At 40.2% G+C, this 19,940-nt stretch overlaps 1 protein-coding gene across 1 annotated transcript in view; it reads right to left on the bottom strand.

Annotated features, from left to right (window-relative positions):
* Positions 1-8,654: 8,654 nt before the first annotated feature.
* ZFYVE1 (zinc finger FYVE-type containing 1) overlaps positions 8,655-19,940 on the bottom strand; it is a 66,125-nt gene continuing 54,839 nt past the window's right edge. Inside the window, exons 6-12 of the mRNA XM_043985551.1 lie at positions 17,880-17,988; positions 17,271-17,368; positions 17,065-17,182; positions 13,968-14,138; positions 12,995-13,175; positions 12,160-12,273; positions 8,655-10,604 (exon numbers count right to left, since the gene is read on the bottom strand). Coding sequence (XP_043841486.1) covers positions 10,372-10,604; positions 12,160-12,273; positions 12,995-13,175; positions 13,968-14,138; positions 17,065-17,182; positions 17,271-17,368; positions 17,880-17,988 — 1,024 coding nt within the window. The 3' untranslated portion in view covers positions 8,655-10,371. The remainder of the gene's footprint in view (positions 10,605-12,159; positions 12,274-12,994; positions 13,176-13,967; positions 14,139-17,064; positions 17,183-17,270; positions 17,369-17,879; positions 17,989-19,940) is intronic.

The following is a 19,940-nucleotide window of genomic DNA, read 5'->3' as shown; positions in this document are numbered from 1 at the left end:
AGCTGTTGACTTTTTCTCCCATGGTTTTCTTGCATCATTCTCATTTCTCTTTCCATTTTTTCCTCTACTTCTCTTTATTTTCAAAGTCCTTTTTGAGCCCTTCTATGGCCTGAGACCAAATCATATTTTTCTTGGAAGCTTTGGATGTAGGAGCTTTGACTGTTATCTTCTTCTGAGGGTGTACTTTGATCTTGTCACCATAAAAACTATGGTCAACATTATTTTTTCTATTTGTTCATTTTCCCAGCCTATTTCTTGACTTTTAACTCTTTGTTAAAGTGGGACACTGCTTCCAGAGTGGAGGGTGCACTGTCCCAAGCTTTAGGGAGTTCAAGCAGCTGTTTTCAGAAATACTAAGAATTTGTAAGTCCTTAGTTCTTCCAAGGTGGTATGATCTAAGGAGAGGTATGTCCACTACTCTCCTGACCTGTGCTCTGGTCTGCAAGCAACCACAGGCCTCCTTATATGCCCTGGAACCTGGAACAGAATCCTGCTCCACTGTGGCTGCAAGCTCTGAAGTGCTTGTGCTCCTCCCCAGCCTGGGATCACTACCCAAGACTGTGCCCTGAATCCAGGTGTGGGCAAAACAACTGAGTCCCACCTCAGCACCAACATAGAGACCCCTGTAATCTCCCCCTGGCCAACTGCTTGACACCCTCACCATCCTTGGGATAGCTGCTGCCTCAGACAATTCAGAGACTCCTGAGGCCTGGTTCACTGGGGCTGGGGCTGTGTTGGGGGGTTAGGTCTGCACTGGCACTGTGCTCCACTCTCACCCTGGTACAACAGATCTTTCCGGCCAACCTTCTAAGTTTTCTTTGACTGGAAAATTATTTCACCCTATCCTTTTGTGGGTTCTGCTGCTCCAGGAATTCTTATAGCATTATTTGAAGATATTTGGAAGGGTCTTGTGGAGAGCTCTGGCAAGTCACTGCCATTCCCATGCCATTTTGGCTACCCACTCTCAAATTCTAAGCAAAACCTGAGTCCCCTTACCATTTCCCCATCCAAAAGGTTGAAATTTAAGGATGAAATTGTCCCTTTGACTAATGTGGAAATGTTTTGCATGACTGCACATGTATAATTTTTATTGAATTGCTTGAGTTCTATAGGGGTGGGGAGGAAGAGGATTTAGAACACAAAGTTAAAAATCGATGTAAAAATTTCTTTATATATGTAACTTGGGGAAAATCCTAAGTGAATTAAAAAAAAATTTTAATCAAAGATTTTTAAAAGGATGAAATTGTTCCCCTGAATTATTCACTTCCATTTATTAATTTTTGTGATGCTTTTTTCCTTAAATTCTTTAAATCATTGTCAATTTTTTTAATTGCCCTGTCACTCTGACAGATAAAATTACAAAATATATCCTCTACTACCCTAATTTCTTTTATTACTAACCTGGATTTAATATAATTCTGTTTGATCAGTTTACATGTTGAATATCCTGCCCACCTCATCATTCATTCAAAAGAATTGTTCAAATTCTCTCCTCTCGTTGAATTCCAGACCTTTTCACTGATATTTAGCCTCAGATTTACAGGATGTTACTTTGGTGTACCAATTGATGTCTTTTGCTCTTCAAAATAACATATACCTGTTTTCCTCTGATTTCTTCATATCCGCAGATTCATCTTGTGCTGTTTTCATTTTTCCTACTTGGAATTTAAAGGGTCTTTTTCCTTGCTGCCTACAAAAATTCTTTTAATTATGCAGTTTTGAAATTTGACTATATTTCTTGATTTCAGTTTTGGGATTAATTCTGTAGATTCCCTGTTTCGTTTCGTTTTGGTTTTTTTTAGTGAGGCAATTGGGGTTGTGACTTGCCCAGGGTCACACAGCTAGTAAGTGTTAAATGTCTGAGGCCGGATTTGAACTCAGGTACTCCTGACTCCAGGGCCGGCACTCTATATCCACTGCGCTGCCAAATACCTTTCCAGTTATTTTATTTTTCTGCTCCAGGATGTACTTTTGTACTAAATTCTCTAATCTCCTGGCTAGACTGGATTTGTTCCTTAAGAGTTCTAATTTCTGTCCTTGTTCTTCGATATTTTTACATAATCTTTTGATTACTTTTCTAAAACATTTTGTTGGGAGTTGTTCTGCTCTAATTCAGGGAGTTTTGCATGATTTATTGGTACTTTACCTTCCTTGGGAGACCGAGTCGGTTTCCTTAGTTTCCAAATATTTTTCCAAGATAAATCTTTTCCCCTCCAATTGTGGGTTTGTCCTTGCTAAAAAAGTGCACATTGCTAATTCCTTACATTCAGAAAGCTTGGTGCTCTGGTGACCTTCCCCAGCCTTTGCTGCCCATTCTCTCAGATCCCAGAGTTGGACACCTCAGATTTGTCTGGGTTACTCTACTCTTGCTGCATCTGGATTTCTTTGGTCCTTAAAAATGGCCCTCAGGCTGGTCTTGAAGGTGTCCAGAGAGGATTACTCAGAACACTCCTGAGAGGAGCAGTTTTTGCCATGGTACATCTTCACAACACATCCTGACAGTCTACCAGTTTCCTTCTGTTGTTCTGTATTACTTTTAGTCAGTTTCAATCCTCAAAAACTGTAACATTTATAGATCCTCCCAACTTCTGGGCCAGTGCTCTATCCACTATGCCATCTAGCTGAGCTCAAATCTAACCTCAGATACTAGCTGTGTGACCCTGGCCAAGTCACTTAACCCCAATTGCCCTAAACATCTGGGGCCATCTACTGGATCCAGATGGCTCTGGAGGTTTGAGATGTTGCAGAGCCCTCCCTTACTTAAATCCAATTCACTGCAAGTCATGACATCTGTCATGGTTCTCTTTTTGAGAACAAAGGACAACCAACCACCCTTTTAATCAGCTATGTGTCTGGTCTCCTCCTTCCTCCACACTATTCCTCAAATGCACCTTTTCTTTTCCCAGGACATACTGCTGGTATCATTCATGGGTCTCAGTTCTCCTAGTAGCAGAATTTCCTCCTGGGACATAACCACAAATTAACTACAAAAGCAGGATGACTAAAACTGTAGCCACAATGATGATCATGGGATGGCTCTGGGCCAACATGCAACCTAGTTTGGGGAACACTGAGGGAATGCTTGGATGAGTAGAAGTCCCAAGAGCCAAATGTCAGTCACTCCCCCCCACCCTTCACCTTGTAGCAGGTTCTTTCAGTCTTCTTGTCACTATTAAGTTTTCTGAACTGCAATTGAGTATTATTAAGGAGACTGGGGAAACTGTCCCTATAAAACTTGTTTTTTTGAAATGGCTGCAAACCATCCATAATTATTTTTCACTTTAATACTAAATCCATCATCTTACTTGCTAACTAACCTGGAAATCACTTAGGAAATAATGGAGGTGGGGCAGCTAGGTGGCGCAGTGGATAGAGCACCAGCCCTGGATTCAGGAGGACCTAAGTTCAAATCCTACCTCAGACACTTAACACTTACTAGCTGTGTGACCCTAGGCAAGTCGCTTAACCCCAATTGCCTCACCAAAAAAAAAGGAAGTAATGGAGGCAGTCTGAAGATTTTAACAAGTTCTAGGTCTTTTTCATCTCTAAATTTATGTATTTATATTCCTAATTCACATACTAAAACTGAAGGGTTTTTGTTGAATTGCCAGTAGTTTATACTTACTGCTCATGAATACAAGAGCTCCTGATTCTTTGCTAAACCTTTAAGCTCAATGACATAGGTATTTCTACACCATACTACATCCTAAGCTACTTTTCCCCATTTCTCACTATATAATAATAATTTTTTTTTTTAGTGAGGCAATTGGGGTTAAGTGACTTGCCTAGGGTCACACAGCTAGTAAGTGTTAAGTGTCTGAGGCCAGATTTGAACTCAGGTACTCCTGAATCCAGGGCTGGTGCTCTATCCACTGCGCCATCTAGCTATCCCCTATATAATAATTCTCTATGGAGGTTCACTCAACACACTAGAAGTCTAGCTGTCACTATGCTATTCCTCATTTTTGCTACATGACTGGCTCGCCTTTTCTAGTGATATAAATCCAGCATTGAGCACAATCCCTGGCACACAGTAAGCACATGAGAAATGTTGGTTGATTGATCTTCAAAGATGTCCCAAAGGCAGATCACTCAGGGGTTCTTTTTGTCATTTTTTTTTTTGTCATAGAGTCCTTTAACAGCCTAGTGAAACCAACATACTCCTCAGAATTTTCTTAAGATATATAGAATTACCAAGAAAATCAATTGTACTGAAAAACACTTAAAATATTTTTTGAAACATTCAGATCCCAGATTAAGAACCCCTGCTCTAGGAGCTAAAAACATGACCTGAGAAATTCTTCTTTAATGAAATTTAACAGCATAAAACTTCCCAATATCCTTAGTCTCCAGAGCTACTGTATTTTTTTAAATGTTTAAGCTTGGTCCAGAGTCTACTTAAATATGTTTAATAATCAGAAGTCTTGCAGTTCAATAAAGTATGTATAAAAGCTTTTAGTTTTTCAGATGAAAATCTTCTATGCCTGTTTCCCCTCCTCTCCATGTGACAGTGATATTGACACAGGACTGGTTAGACCACACTTTAAGTATATTGTATTCAGTTCTGGAAACTACATTTCAAAAAGATGCAAGCCCATACCAAATGAAGAATGGTTGAAAGAACTGTAACCTTGAGAATAGTTAGAGAGGTCCTAGTGATCATATGGAAGTGATTAGACTCTATTTGTCCTAAAAAGAGATGAGCAATAAGCTAAACCAGCAGAAAAGTTAACCCTAAATAGAAGGAAGAACAAGTTGTCCAAAAGAGGAACTGATAACATCCTTGGGGCTTCCCCCTCTTCGGTGGACCAAGTAATACAGAGGTTGAACAGATTTAAAGAATGTTTTCAGAGAGGATTGTTTTTTCAGATGAGCTGAATCAGAGAACTTCTGAAATGTTTTTTTGATGGGGGGGGCAAGGGTAAAAATGAAGATGTCAATTGCTGTTAGGAAAAGTTGTAGTGCTGTCACATATAAGTAACTGATTATAAAGCTCGTCTCACAAGCTCATGAGATAAATGGTAATGCTTCTTTTATTCTGCTTTTCTATATTAATTTTGACATAACTAGATAAATTACTTAACTTTAGACTATCACACATTGACCACCAGTATATACAATTGAAGCTTAAGTGGAATGAGTTTCAATTGTTTAGCCAAAACCCATACTGTTCCTTTTACACTGTTGCAAAGTAAGAACACTCCTTTTCTTCCCCAAATTTGAAGATTTTGCTCTATTTTTGGGTTGTTGTTTTTTTGTTTTTTAGTGAGGCAATTGGGGTTAAGGGACTTGCCCAGGGTCACACAGCTAGTAAGTGTTAAGTGTCTGAGGCCGGATTTGAACTCAGGTACTCCTGAATCCAGGGCCAGTGCTCTATCCACTGCACCATCTAGCTGCCCCCGATTTTGCTCTATTTTAATTATATGGTTCCTTCAAGACTTTAGATTTCTTTGTTAAATTATGTTAGACTCTAATGATGCAGTAGTTGTGTAAATGCAACAACAGATGAAACTCTGGAGCTACTTATCACTGGGCTATTAGTTCTCCTTCTCCCTCACTTCCTGCTTCAACACACACAAACACACATAGACATTAAAAGGTTCTCAGGAGTAAGACAACTTCCTTAGTTTCAAAAAGAAATTACAGGAGCATCTAGGTGGCACAGTGGATAAAGCAACAGCCCTGGATTCAGGAGGACCTGAGTTCAAATCTGACCTCAGACACTTGACACTTACTAGATGTGTGACCCTGGGCAAGTCACATAACCCTCACTGTCCCACAAAAAACAAAAGGAATCTTTCATTGTCAACTAGGTTGAATCAGTCAACCTAGATGACAATGATTACCAAACCTCAAAAGCCCTTTCTACCCCACCCCCCCATCCCCCAAAAAGGCAGCAGGTGCCTTTACTTTTTACCTTTTCCAGGAAGGTACCATCCTAGGCAGATCAACACAAGAGGATGAAAGGCGTGCAAAATGAGGATAACATTGTAACAGGCAAGGTGGGGAGTCCAAATAACTCGGGGTCTAAGAAGTCCCTTAGCATTTCTCAGTATGCTTCCTTTATTTGGTCTCACTAGAGCACTGTGATTTATTTGAAGGTCCATATTAGAAAGGTCTTTACTGCAGGGTTTAATTATAGCCCCATATAGATTCCCCAGGTTTCCATCTCTATCCAGGGGACATATGATGGAGTCCTTTGAGTCCCATTGCTTAGGAAACCATTTAGTCAGCCACACACTTGATAACTTGAATGTGTCAGCAACAAGTTCAATACTTAGCAAACATGCCTACTACCTATGGAAAAAATCTTTTAAGCCAACAGTTTATCAAAAGTCTGGATAGGGGCAGCTAGGTGGTGCATTGGATAGAGCACTGGCCGTGGATTCAGGAGGACCTGAGTTCAAATCTGGTCTCAGACACTTAACACTTACTAGCTGTGTGACCCTGGGCAAGTCACTTGACCCCATGAAGTCTGGATAAAGGTAAAAAAAGGAAGTAATAGTTTAAAAAAACCCACATACACACACACACACACACACACACACACACACACACACACACACACAGATTCACAATAGGATGTACTTTCCTATTCTCTACGTTGCTTTGATTGGAGCAAAGTGAATCAAGTTATTTTCTACATTACCTTATTTATAATCCAAACCAAAGTTTACGGCTAGTTATTATTAATCATCTGCAATGTTTATTGACTAAATTTAAAAAATGAAGGAAATAAAAATAAATTCTAAAAATTAAAAAAAAAAGAAGCAAAGAATCAAAAGGAGCAGCTAGGTGGCACAGTGGATAAAACACTGGCCCTGGATTCAGGAGGACCTGAGTTCAAAACTGTCCTCAGACACTTGACACATTGCCGTGTGACCCTGGACAAGTCACTTAACCCTCACTGCCCAGCCAAAGGAAAAAAAAAGGAATCAAAATAGAAGGAAATGCTAAATTTTAGTCAGAGATCAGTGAAAAGAAAAGTGTCATTTCCCCCCCCGAACAAGTTCACAAAAGTCCTAAAATCTATCCATAGAACATAGGTTAAGAGCCCCTGCTAGGTCAATCACATATCAATAAAAGTGCATTTTGTTATTATATAGTTGTTTCAACTGTGCCTAACTCTTTATGAGCCAATTTGGGGTTTTCTTGGGAAAGTGGTTTGCCATTTCCTTCTCTATCTCATTTTATAGATAAGGAAACTGGGGCAAACAGCATGAAGTGACTTGTCCAAGGTCAAACAGCTACTAAGTGTATGAGGCTAGATTTGAACTCAAGGAAGATGAGTCTTTCTAATTGCAGGCCTGGTGCTCTATCCATTGTACCACCTAGCTGACCCATACAAGTCTTGTCCCCAAGCTACACTACCATTACTTTGGGAAGAAAGCATGCCAAATGTTCAATACTAGAAGGATCGGGCACATCAATGCAAAAATAGTGAATTTACTTGGAAATAACTATCATCTTATATTCCTATTTTCTTTGTCTTAGCAGAGAAAAGCAGCTGGCAAGGTACATAGAGTGCTGGGCCTGGAGTCAGGAATACCTGAGTTAAAATCTAGCCTCAGAAACTTACTGGGTTTCTCTCAGTTTCCTTAACTGTAGAATGGCAATAACTGTAGCACCAACCTCACAAGGTTGTAGTGAAGATTAAATGGGATAACATTTGTAAAGTACTAAGCACAGTGACTGGCACCTGGTTACTTAATAAATCCTTATTGTCAATCCCCCATTTTTGGATTTTAAAAAATGCATGACATCAAAAAAATAAATAAATAAAAATAAACCAGGGGCAGCTAGGTGACACAGCGGATAGAGCACCAGCCCTGGAGTCAGGAGTACCTGAGTTCAAATCTGGCCTCAGACACTTAACACTTACTAGCTGTGTGACCCTGAGCAAGTCACTTAACCCCGATTGCCTCACTAAAAAAATAAATAAATAAATAAAAATGCAGAACATCAATTGACACAGCTTGGTATTTGAAGGTATTCTTGAATTCTCTTCTTTCTAGCAGGTCTACTCTTTAGCCTACTCCTACTCCTACTCCTACTCCTACTCTACTCTAGTCTTCTGCTTCATGCCACCCTCCACCACCCCACTCCCCACACCAAGAAAGAAAAAAAGAAGAAAGTAGAGTATGGAAAATGAGAACAATGAAGGGGAAAGGAGGTACCACAAAGAGAGAGTGGTTATGGCTACAAGAAAGAAAATAAGCTATATTTTGACCAGCGTCCCGGATGAGGAGGAAATAAGTATGATTTTACATGTACCTGATACAAGAAATTAAAGGTCTAATGGAGAGCCTTAGATTAACATTCAAACTCAGAAAAGACTATGCTTGGAAATGATAAAGTACTTACCAATAGCGTTTCTATTGGTTAAAGCAAACTAAACCTACCCTCGCACCCTATCTTTAAAACTATGTAAGTAACAAAAAAAAAAAAAAAACACAACTATGTAAGTGTCCATCACCCATCCATGGCAGGTTAGACACCTAACCTGCCAAAGTGTAAGAAAAGTTGAAAGGATTAGGAAATAGAAAGAAAGGAAATTTACCAACCTGACATTCTCACAGAAACAAAATTCCTACCTTATTTTTCTATCCTTGATACAGCCAGTAACTGGTTCCCCACCAAATAGGATGCAGAAGTGTGTATTAATTATGCTTTATGAGGGATAAGGGAAGAAAAAAAGGACAGCTCACATTTCAGAAGGAATATTCCTTTATAACAGTTAATTTAATAATACACAGTTCTAGAAGGAGGGCCTCAGCCACTGTGCTATAAGGAGACAGTAAGGGAACAGGTCTCTGAGTAGGACCCAATTCTGATTACCCATGATCATGAACTGTCTCTCAAATAGGATGCCCCTCCAATACATACGCCCCCCCATCCATCATTAAGGGGCAAACTTTCCATTTAGTTCAGTCCAGAATTTTGTTGCTTTTTAATTAGTTTTTGGCCATAAAAGATAAAATCCACCACGGAAGATTATTTTAGCACAAACAGTCTCTTTCCAGTCACCTCATGGTTAGGGATGGAGATCCAGTACCTTGATAAACTTAAGTCCATTTGATTTCTCTTGCAAGGACTGAAGAGATGATGGAATTTTGTTTTCTATGTGCTCTGTTATAACATATATACATGTATGCATGTGTGTGCACATAGATATGCATACACACAGACACAGATATATATATATATATGTGTGTGTGTGTGTGTGTGTATATATATATATATGTTTTAATAAAACTTTAACAGTCCAATCTGTGCTTTGTCCCTGGAAGATTACTCACGATCATCCCTCTAATAATCAGAGGGCTCATGTGTTTGGGAACCAAGAATAAGACACTTTAAAACAAGCATTAAAATCCTAGGGCAACACTTGGAAGTAAGTCACAGGCTTTAAGGAGAAGTAGGTGAGGAAAGGTACCCAGGTGCTAAATTTCAGATAAGGGTCTCCTGCATCTTAGAAAAGCCTAGACAAAAACCCCAACAGTAGGTAAAGATGCCTTTTTTAAAAAGGAGCAGAGGAGAACTTATCTTCTTCCTGTGCTCTCAAATACAGGAGGTGGCCTGATACCCACACCCTGACTTTCCTGGAGGCTGAAACCTAATTCCAAAACCATAGCCCCCTCACCCACCACTCATTCGAGTGACCTGCACTTGAAGATGGGTGATTCCTGATTGAAACAGGCTTAGCTAAGGAATTGGAATTTAAGTCCTCCTGAACACCAAAGGGTAGAATTCCCCATACAGCTGTCCAAAGCATTAAACCAGAAAGCCTTAGTCTCCTTAGCAGCTGGAGGAGAGTCTACCCTTTAGGTGAGGAAGATGAGATAGGAAGGAAAGAAAGAAAGGCTTTAAAATGCTTTAAGAGAACAAGCAAAAGGCTAACAAGCAATGCAATGGCTTTGGACCTAGCCCAGCCTCGCAGGGAAGAACTCTTGCTACCATTTTTCCCTGCGCCGGTAACTTTGTGTTAAGGATTCAGTAGCCAACTGTATCCTTAGCACTCAATTTCTTTGTATTTATATATATTCATTTATAATTATAGATATATGTATTTATATTTTATTTTTTTAAACTGGAATAAAATGCAACGGATTCTGGTTCACTCACCTTTAAAATGAGTTGCCCAGTCCCCCCACCCCGAGGGATTTAGGCCTTCAGCCCTGATCTGATGTATTCACCCCCAACTTGACACTTGGCCTCCCATACAGAGGTGGTAGAGCCCCAAGGATATCTAGGAAAGAGGGCACACACTACAATAGGCTACCAGGTCAAGGAGGGGAAGACCCCCAAAGAGATTTGTTTCTAACCCTGAGAACCTAAGGAATTGTGAAGGACCTGGAGAGGGAGCTGGTGTTAAAGGTCACCAGGCTTTTTATTGCAGTTAAAGCAGACTCGGACTGGGTGGTCCCAGCCTCGAGAGGGGACGGCTCGGCGGTCATGGGAACACTCATCGCAGAAGCCTTGGCCACAGGCCCGGCAGTGATGTTTGGAAAGCTTTATGCTGAATTCCTTTCGACAGTTGTGGCAGTGCAGGATCTCATGGTCAGGCACCCAGTAGGCTGGCCTGGCAGCATCTTTCACAAGACCTAAAACAGAGATAGAATTAGGGTTAGAAAGAGAACAGAACTCAAGCCGGCACATATGATACCTCCACACAAGCTACTGGCTTAAGCAGGCCCCTTTGTTCTAACATTATAAATGAAGTAACTCCATGATATATCTTTTTTTTTTTCCTGTGGGGCAATGAGGGTTAAGTGACTTGCCCAGGGTCACACAGCTAGTAAGTGTCAAGTGTCTGAAGTAGGATTTGAACTCAGGTCTTCCTGAATCCAAGGCTGGTGCTTTATCCACTGCACCACCTAGCTGCTCCTCCATGATAAACTTTTAACAGAGGGGAAAAACAAGAGGGTCCAAAAATGTTTTCATTTCCCCTGCGTTTTTTCAGTCATGTCCAATTCTTCATGAGTCCATCTGGGGTTTTCCAAAGATACTGGAGTGGTTTGCCATTTCCTTCTCCAACTCAATTTACAGATGAGGAAACAGAGGCAAATACTGGAAGTGACTTGCCCAGGGTCACACAGCTACTAAGTACCTGAGGCCATATTTGAACTCAGGACAATGAGGCTTCCTAACTCCAGGTCTAGTATTCTATCCACTGTGGGACCTATTTGCCCCATTTATCCCTGAAGGTAAAGGCAAATACTGTCTCCCTGGCCAATAAGTTACAAGCTCTTGAAAAGATTTTCCAAGCTCATTAGTTAAAATCAAGAGTAGTTTAGGTTAAGTAAAGCACAGCGACAACTACCAAAGATCAAGTTTCTCAGTTACAGTCCAAATTCTCCTCAACCTTTTAAGCTACTCTAGCTTAAAAAAGTCCTGGTCTACCCCATCAGAACTCTAAGTATATTTTACTCTCCTTGTAGCACACACTTCCCTACCAAAAATCCAGCTTTTCTGCAAAAATGATGGTCCTCGGGGGCAGCTAGGTGGCACAGTGGATAAAGCACCGGCCCTGGATTCAGGAGGACCTGAGTTCAAATCTGGCCTCAGACACTTGACACTTACTAGCTGTGTGGCCCTGGGCAAGTGACTTAACCCTCATTGCCCTGCAAAAAGAAAAAAAGAAAAAATAGATGGTCCTCGTTTGCTGCTTTTGCTGCTGTGATTATATGCTTCCCAGAGATAACCCTGAAGCCACTAAACTCAAGGTCACTAATAGAGCTCTAAGCAGAAGTCCTTCAGACACAAGTATTAACCACTTTCTTGTCACCCAGGTGAAGGTTACTGTGGTAGAACCCAGAGTCTTAATAATTACATATGCCCTTAAAAAGGAGTTGGATCTACCAACTACTTCCAGTTACAGAGCTAATAGACTCAGTGCAGACTGAAATATACTTTCTCTTTCTTATTGGTTTTGGGGGAAAAGGAGGAAAACTAATGCAGAAATTTAGTTAAGCTTGACTATACTTATTTGCTTTTCTTGCCTACTCAATGGATTGAGAAGGAGAACACAGGAGAGAAAATTTGGAGCTTAAAATAGATAAAATTAAATTTTAAAAGAAAAAAGAGGAGCTAGTGCAAGAACTCATTACTTTGCTAGAAATACACCACACATTGGAGTGAATAATTGCCCATACCCACCTAGTGGTATGTCGATGGCTGTTACTACTGCTCCCAAGGTATTCTGCACTGCCTCACCCACTTTCCTGGCAATCAGTGTCCCACCTTCTTCATCCACCTGTGCCTCTGGAACATCTGTGCAAAATATTTTTCTATATTAAAGGAAAAGCCCAATGATAAACCCTCATTCATCTCCAACAGAAGATCAACTCCCTTGTGAAAGTATGAAATATGAAAGAAAAAAACTTCAATATTCTTCATAGTACAGTTCAATTCTATAAGGCTTGGGGCATGCATACTGTCAGCTGAGGACAAGAGATTGGATAAAATATGGTTTTTGTTTTTGTTTTTAGTGAGGCAATTGAGGTTACATGACTTGCCCAGGGTCACACAGCTAGTAAGTGTTAAATGTCTGAGCCTGGATTTGAATTCAGGTACTCCTGACTCCAGGGCCGGTGCGCTATCCATTGCGCCACCTAGCTGCCCCTAAATATGCTGTTTTTTAAAACCATATTGTGAGTATTTACTAACCTACTTCCAAAATGTTTTGCTTGAAGGGCACTAAGAAACATCATCTTCAAAAAGAGAACACAAACCACGGTTCTCTTCCATAAATAATACAGCCTTTCCAAGACTTCCTATTGCTGGTTTTAGTATTATCAAGAAATAGCACCCAAAGATCTATGACTACAGAGAAGAGGATAAGCCAAACCAGAGACATGAATCACCCTCAGAAAAGTTTTCTACTTTGGGAGTGTACCAGTGTGGAAGTAACCAATCCCAAATGCCCGCTGGAGTGCCCAAAGGAACAAGGTACTCCCCAGTCTGCTCTTGTGGCTCCACTGTCCCAAATTACCTAAATGGACGTTTCTTGCATCAAAGCAGGTGTCACACACTCGAACAGGCGCAGGCCCCCAGCCCCGCTCAGGTACTGGCCGTGTCTTGGATGAACAGCTGTCACAGAAGCCCTCCCCACAGGCCCTGCAGTGATGCTTGGTGTCATTATCTTTAAACGATATTGCACACTTGTTGCAGTTCTAACAACCCAGAAAAAAAAAACAAAAGAGGCAGATCATTTGTGTCAGTTCCGGTAAAAGGGGCAGTGATACATAGAATAAATGCCATAGAGCCATCCTGGGGTGGAATTACCTGTGAATATCAACCAGAAACCTCCTTCCCAAAAGTAGGTACCTCGGGCATTCACCACCCCTACCAGAACAACACTTTCCCCAAGAGAGAATGGTAGTAATCAACCCAAGGCAATAACACAAAATATCTTTTTCTTTCTTTCTTTTTTTTTTGCAGGACAATGAGGGTTAAGTCACTTGCCCAGGGTCACACAGCTAATAACTGTCAAGTGTCTGAGGCGGGATTTGAACTCAGGTCCTCCTGAATCCAGGGCCGGTGCTTTATTCACTGTGCCACCTAGCTGCCCTAAATATGTTTTTCTTAACCAAAATTAGGGTAATTGTCCAAAAAACCTTCTTGGAAGCTAATATATCACTACTTAAGCTTCTTAAGTGATTTGGGACCAATGGTTCCAGTCCCTTTTACCACAATTGATGAGCTTACTCCCAAGTAGAGAAACCAAAGCCCAGTGAAGAGACATGATTTGTCTAATGTCATGAAGTTAAATCAGTGGACAATCAGGAAAGGAAAATGTGGCAGATCAGCTCTCACTGCTGCATTCTCTCCAGTCGTATGGTATGGATTTTGATGGAAGAAAAACAAATCTCCCCAGTTCTTCCCACTGATCTGGGAGGTAAATGGTATTTGCTTAACACATATCATGACAGGGCTGGTGGGACAATGCAGATACTACTACATACCAGGATCTGGGAATTGGGTCTCCAATAGGCAGGGGCAATCTGGTCTGTCAGCCAAGATGTCACTGCCTTCGTGGGCCCAAGGCTCAGCTCAGACACTGACTGGGCCATGAAGTTCATCCCATCTAGTAGGCGCTGGGCAGCATTGTTGTTGTCCTTCAAAAATCCATCTGTCTGAAACAAACAAATGGGCATGCATCCAAATAAAAGGGACTAATAATTCTGATAAGCTGAATATTCGCCATTAATTAAACTTCACAAACCAAACAATCAGCAAGTATTTATTAGCAAGTATTAATTAAGAGCCTAATACTACTACGTGCTTAGGCACTAGAAATTCAAACACAAAGAATGTAATATTCTCTCCTCATAAGGAAGCTTACATTCTAATGAACACAAAACCATTTGGAAAGATTGATGGCACAAGAACCACCACACTCACTTCAATACAAATTATCAAATGCAATGAATTTAGTAAATATAGCTCCAACCTAGGGGATCAGGGTCTACAGAATCACCATAAAACGAAGTGTACATATATGTAAAGTACTTTGTCAACATGAAAGCACTGTATTAGTTATTATATTTGTATGTATGTATGTATGTATGTATATATATATATATATATATATATATATATATATATTTTGTTGTTGTTGTTATTGTTGTTTTTTGGTGGGGCAATGGGGGTTAAGTGACTTGCCAAGGGTCACACAGCTAGTAAGTGTTAAGTGTCTGAGGCTGGATTTGAACTCAGGTACTCCTGAATCCAGGGCCAGTGCTTTATCCACTGTACCACCTAGCTGCCCCTAGTTATTATATTTAACCTAAAACAAGTATTAAAATACACATTACTTAAGATCAAGAAACATGTTATTAGAGAACCTCCAATTATGCAGGCATATAAAAAAGCAAAACAATTCCATCTTTTGGGGGGTGGGGGAAGCAGGGCAGTGAAGGTTAAATGACTTGCCCAGGGTCACACAGCTAGTGTGTCTGAGGCCAAATTTGAACTTGGGTCCTCCTGAACCCAGGACCAATGCTTTATCCACTGCACCACCTAGCTGCCCCAACAGTTCCATCCTTTTAAAATTTTTTATCTTTATAAAAGTAATAACTACCATCATGTATTTTGCTTTTAAGATGTACAAGACACTATACAGAGAGCATCTCATTTGAACCTTATACCAAGCCTAGGATGTGGGCACTGCTGGTAATATCCCCATTTTATAAACGGGAAACTTTAAGCTTATACTTAGAGGTTAAATGCTTTGACCAAAGACCAGGTAAACAGGTATTCATTTCCTGGAATATAACTTATATCCTATGATAATGATGGCTTAAGGAGAGAATACTATCAATCTGATGGTATTAGTGGTGGTAAAAGCCCAAAGGGAAAATGTCCAGTTGCCTGGAAGTCATACTAAGTCTTCAGAGAAGAGTTTGAAACAAAAAGGGGGTCATTTCTAGAAATGAGACCATAGTATACTGACCAATTCAAAAAAGCAAAGGTGTTCTTGTTTGAAGAATAAATAAAGAGGGGCAGCTAGGTGGCACAGTGGATAAAGCACTGGCCCTGGATTCAGGAGGACCTGAGTTCAAATTTGACTTCAGACACTTGGACACTTACTAGCTGTGTGACCCTGGGCAAGTCACTTACCCCTCATTGCCCTCTGGAAAGGGAAAGGGAAAGGAAAAGGGGAGGAGGGGAAAGGAGAGGAGAAGAGAGGAAAGGAAAAGAAGAGAAAAGAAAAGAAAAGAAAGAAATGTTCTGGAATGTGATACTAAAGTGGATATGATATAATAGATAGATGTTCAGACATAAAAGTTCACCTTTAAGAAACACCTTGTAAAGAGTTAAGATTTACAGTTGTGACCTGTCATATTCATGTGGATTAAGAACCTGCAACCAGGGAATGACTTATGTGGGGCAGCTAGGTGGCACGTGGATAAAGCACTGGCCCTGGATTCAGTAGGATCCGAGTTCAAATCCAGCCTCAGACACTTGACACTTACTAGCTGTGTGACCCTGGGCAACTCATTTAACCTTCATTGACTGCAAAAAAACAATAGCAGCAAGGTACTCTTTCCTTTGGTCCAGTGTGAATGCCTATGCTAGGGAATGATTTATTCTTATGTATTTGTATCAGTGCCCTAAATAGCTAAGATCGAAGACATTTAACAAAGATATTTACAGTGAAGATTTTGCAAATTGTTTTCCTTCTGATCCTACCTTTATGTATTTTGCTTGCACTTAAACTTTTCAATTTTATATAATTGAAATTGATCATTTTATCTTTTTAGATAAATTGCTATCTCTTGTTTAGTTAGTTAAGAAATCTCTTGGGGGCAGCTAGGTGGTGCAGTGGATAAAGCACTGGCTTCAGACACTTGGCACTTACTAGCTGTGTGACCTTGGGCAAGTCACTTAACCCTCATTGCCCTGCCAAAGCAAACAAAAAACCAATCAAGAGGGATTGGGCAGGACTTCCTATAGAAGATGGGATTTCAGTGGGGCCTTAAAGGTAGAGCTGAAGGAATGAAGTTAAGAAACCTCTTCATTGTAGTTGGGAAAGTTACTTCTTCCTTTTGTCCTCCAAAATTTTCATGAAATACCCGTTGGTATTTATTCATTTTTCCATGTTAAGTATTGTAGCATATAATACAGTATGTTGCTCTAAAACTAATTACTGCCAGACTGCTTTCCAGTTTTTTTCCAGGAATTTTGATCAAAAAGGGACCCTTTACTTCAGTAGCTAGTCGGGCCCATTTACCAGAGCTCCCGCTGGCTTTCTGAGTACCTACCACCCATCTCCCAGGAGTCTGCTAAGTTCTGGTCATGCACGCATACAATGCTTGCACCCTAGGTTCTGTTCCTCTTCAGTTTTATGATTGCTAGATCTGGTCCCATTTTCAGTTATATGCTGGAGTATGTAGGAGAGAGCAGGACTCCTCTACAACTTTTTACAACACAACTGTTACCAAAATTCTCTACTACCAACATATTAATGACTATTCCTGACACCAAACACGATCCCTCTGTCACATCTACATATTATTAGATAGCAGAGGAGGGATAAGAAAAAAGGAGAATACTTACTCCAGGCCAGACATGTTCGATTTCTGTCCGTACTACTGTGTCCACAGGATCTTGATTCCCAAACCAGTACTGCCGACTACGATATACCACACCACAGTTAGGACACTCGATCACATACCTGTAAGGGAAATAATAGTTATCCAGGTAGGCATAAGAAGGAGATGGATATATACCAAAATATCTGAAACTCAGCTACTTCTACTCACCCAGACCATGCATACTTCGCGAGACCCATCCAAGGGGAGTCGGTGGAAGCAGATGTTTTAGGCACCACACTGACCTCCTTTCCTCTTTCATAGCAGGCCTGAAAGATATTGCACTCCATCAACTTCTTGTGTATAAAGAAGACCCCAGCCCCAACGAATAGTACTGAAATTTGTGATCATATATGGGTCAGGAAAAAAAGACCATTTTAATAAAGAAGCCAATACTCTGGAAGTTAATCAATAGAATATGAGCATACACATGAATATATAAAGTCTAACAATAACTAGATGGTACTTTGTGGCTAAAAGAAGAAGTTTTATGTGAACATGCAGCCATAAGACCAATCTGTAAACTACAGATCTAGCCAACATAAAGTGAAACAAAATCAGGAATTGTCTGAAAGAACATCTCATCTAAAAATAAACACTTAGATGCTTGACAGAAAGCACCAGTAACATTTAAAATGCACTTGGAATTCACACGTTGACTCCAAAAGCATTGAGATAGGACAAGAGGTAGCTCCTGGGACTGTTTCAAGCTTCAAGTCTCTCTCTGAGGAGAGAAAAAAAGCATACCTATAGGCAAAATAAAATCACCCAGTTACTTACCTTGCAGGTGTATACCCGGTTATCATACTGGTGGGAGTATCTACAGCGGCTCTTTGCCTCATGAGGCACTCCTTCTTTTCCATGATTCATGCTGTTTTTACATCCAGACCTATGATCCAAAAAGTAACAGTGATGCAACAGGCAAGGGAGTTAATGCTGTTAGCCTGGAAGATATTTTAGGCCCAAAACAGCCACAGGATATTACTGCGGTGCAGTCATCAGCATTACTACAACTAGGAATTGGGAAGTCTCTAAATAAATGAGCAAAATGAGGCCAGATAACATATGGCTCTCCACTCTGACTTCCAAAGAAAGGAAAACTACTGTCCTCACAACCCAAGAACAGAAATCAATTAACAAATATTTATTAAGTATTCTGCTGTATATGCTAGGCACTGGGGTACACAAATACAAAGAGATAAAGGAAACAATCCTTTTCCTCAAACAGCTTACACAGGGGAAGGTAAGCAGGGGACAGGGAAAAATCTGTACATGCAAATGTATACAAGTTTAAAGAAATATATAAGACTATTAATACAAAATAATTTGGGAAGAGGCACTAGCAATCAGGTAATCAGGAAAGAACTTATGTAGGATGCAGTACTTGAGCAGGGATTTAAAGGAACCTAGGAATTTTAAGTGGCAGAGGTGAGAACAGAGTGCATTCCAGGCATGAGGGTAACAGTCTATGTAAAGGCATAGTTATAGGCGACACAATGTTGTGTAGAACCAACAATCATGAGCAGGTCAGTTTGGCTGTACTGTTCAGTGCAAGAAAGGGAGTAAATGTATGAAACTGAAAAGGTAGGCTGATGGCAGATTGTGGAGGGCTTTAAATGACAAACAAGTTTGTATTTTATCCTAAAAGGAATAAGGAACCATTTGACATTACTGAGCAGACAAATGACCTGAGCAGAACTGTACTTGAGGAATATCAATTTGGTTAATTGTGGAGAACAGAGTGGAGGCCAATTAAGAGGTTATTACAATAGTCTAGGTGTGAGGTAATAACGACTTGAACTAGGGCAGCAGATTTGTGAGTGCAAAGAAGAGGAAAAATAGGAGAGACACTGTGGAATGAAAAGAGGAAAAAATCATTTCCAAGGGAAAAAAGCTAAAACAGGACTTGAGTTTCCTCTTAGGAAAAAGAACAAAGAGACTTAATTAGATGCTTAATTAGAAATGAAGCTTGATCTCAGAGAATCATATTGAGAGCTAGATGAAACCTTAGGAGGTCATCAAATCCAACACCTTCATTTTACAGATGAAGAAACCGAGGCACAGAGAAGTTAAGTGATCTGCCCAAGGTCCCACAGCTAATAAATGTCTGAGTTGGGATTTGATTCTAGGTCTTCCTGACTCTTCAATCTAATGTCCAGCAACCATCTAGTCCAACCAATGCCCCCCAAAAGAATTTCGCTTATAACAACTCTTGACAAGTAGTCAAGTCTTTACTTGAAGACTCTAATGTCAAGCAACCCACCACCTCCTAAGACAGCAAATTACGCTTTGGATAATTCTAATATATCAAGCTTAATTATATGTGATTCTGAAACTTCTACCCATTGCTCCTTATGCTTTCCTCTGAACCTTATTCAACCAAATAAAGTCTAATCCTTCTTCCATATTACAGTCCTCCAAATCTTTGATGATTACATTGTTATTATTGATTATAATCTCTTTCCTAACTCTACCCTTCTTGAAGCTAAAACATACAGTATTAACTCAGCATATTCTGGTTGTCGTCCTCAGGATATTCTCAAAACTTACCAATGATGTCTGTCTTTTAAAAATGGAATCCCCATAACTGAACAAAATATTCAATGAGGTCTGACCCAGGCAGCGGAAAACATGCCTTACTGGTTCCTTATTCCTGAAACTACACCTCTATTAAATGAAGTCCATCCAAGACTACCTTAGCTTTTTTTTAGCTGCTATCTCTTACTGAACTTCTAGTGAACTCAACCCCCAAATCCTTTTCAGAAAAACTATTTTCTCTCCATGCTTTAACTCTGCAAATATACAGTGAGGAATTTGTTGAACCCAAGTATAACACTTTAC

Source organism: Dromiciops gliroides, chromosome 2 (assembly GCF_019393635.1).
Source record: "Dromiciops gliroides isolate mDroGli1 chromosome 2, mDroGli1.pri, whole genome shotgun sequence".
NCBI classification, from domain to species: domain Eukaryota; kingdom Metazoa; phylum Chordata; class Mammalia; order Microbiotheria; family Microbiotheriidae; genus Dromiciops; species Dromiciops gliroides.
The sequence above is the reverse complement of the archived record's forward strand: the minus strand, read 5'-3'. Positions and strand labels throughout refer to the sequence as shown.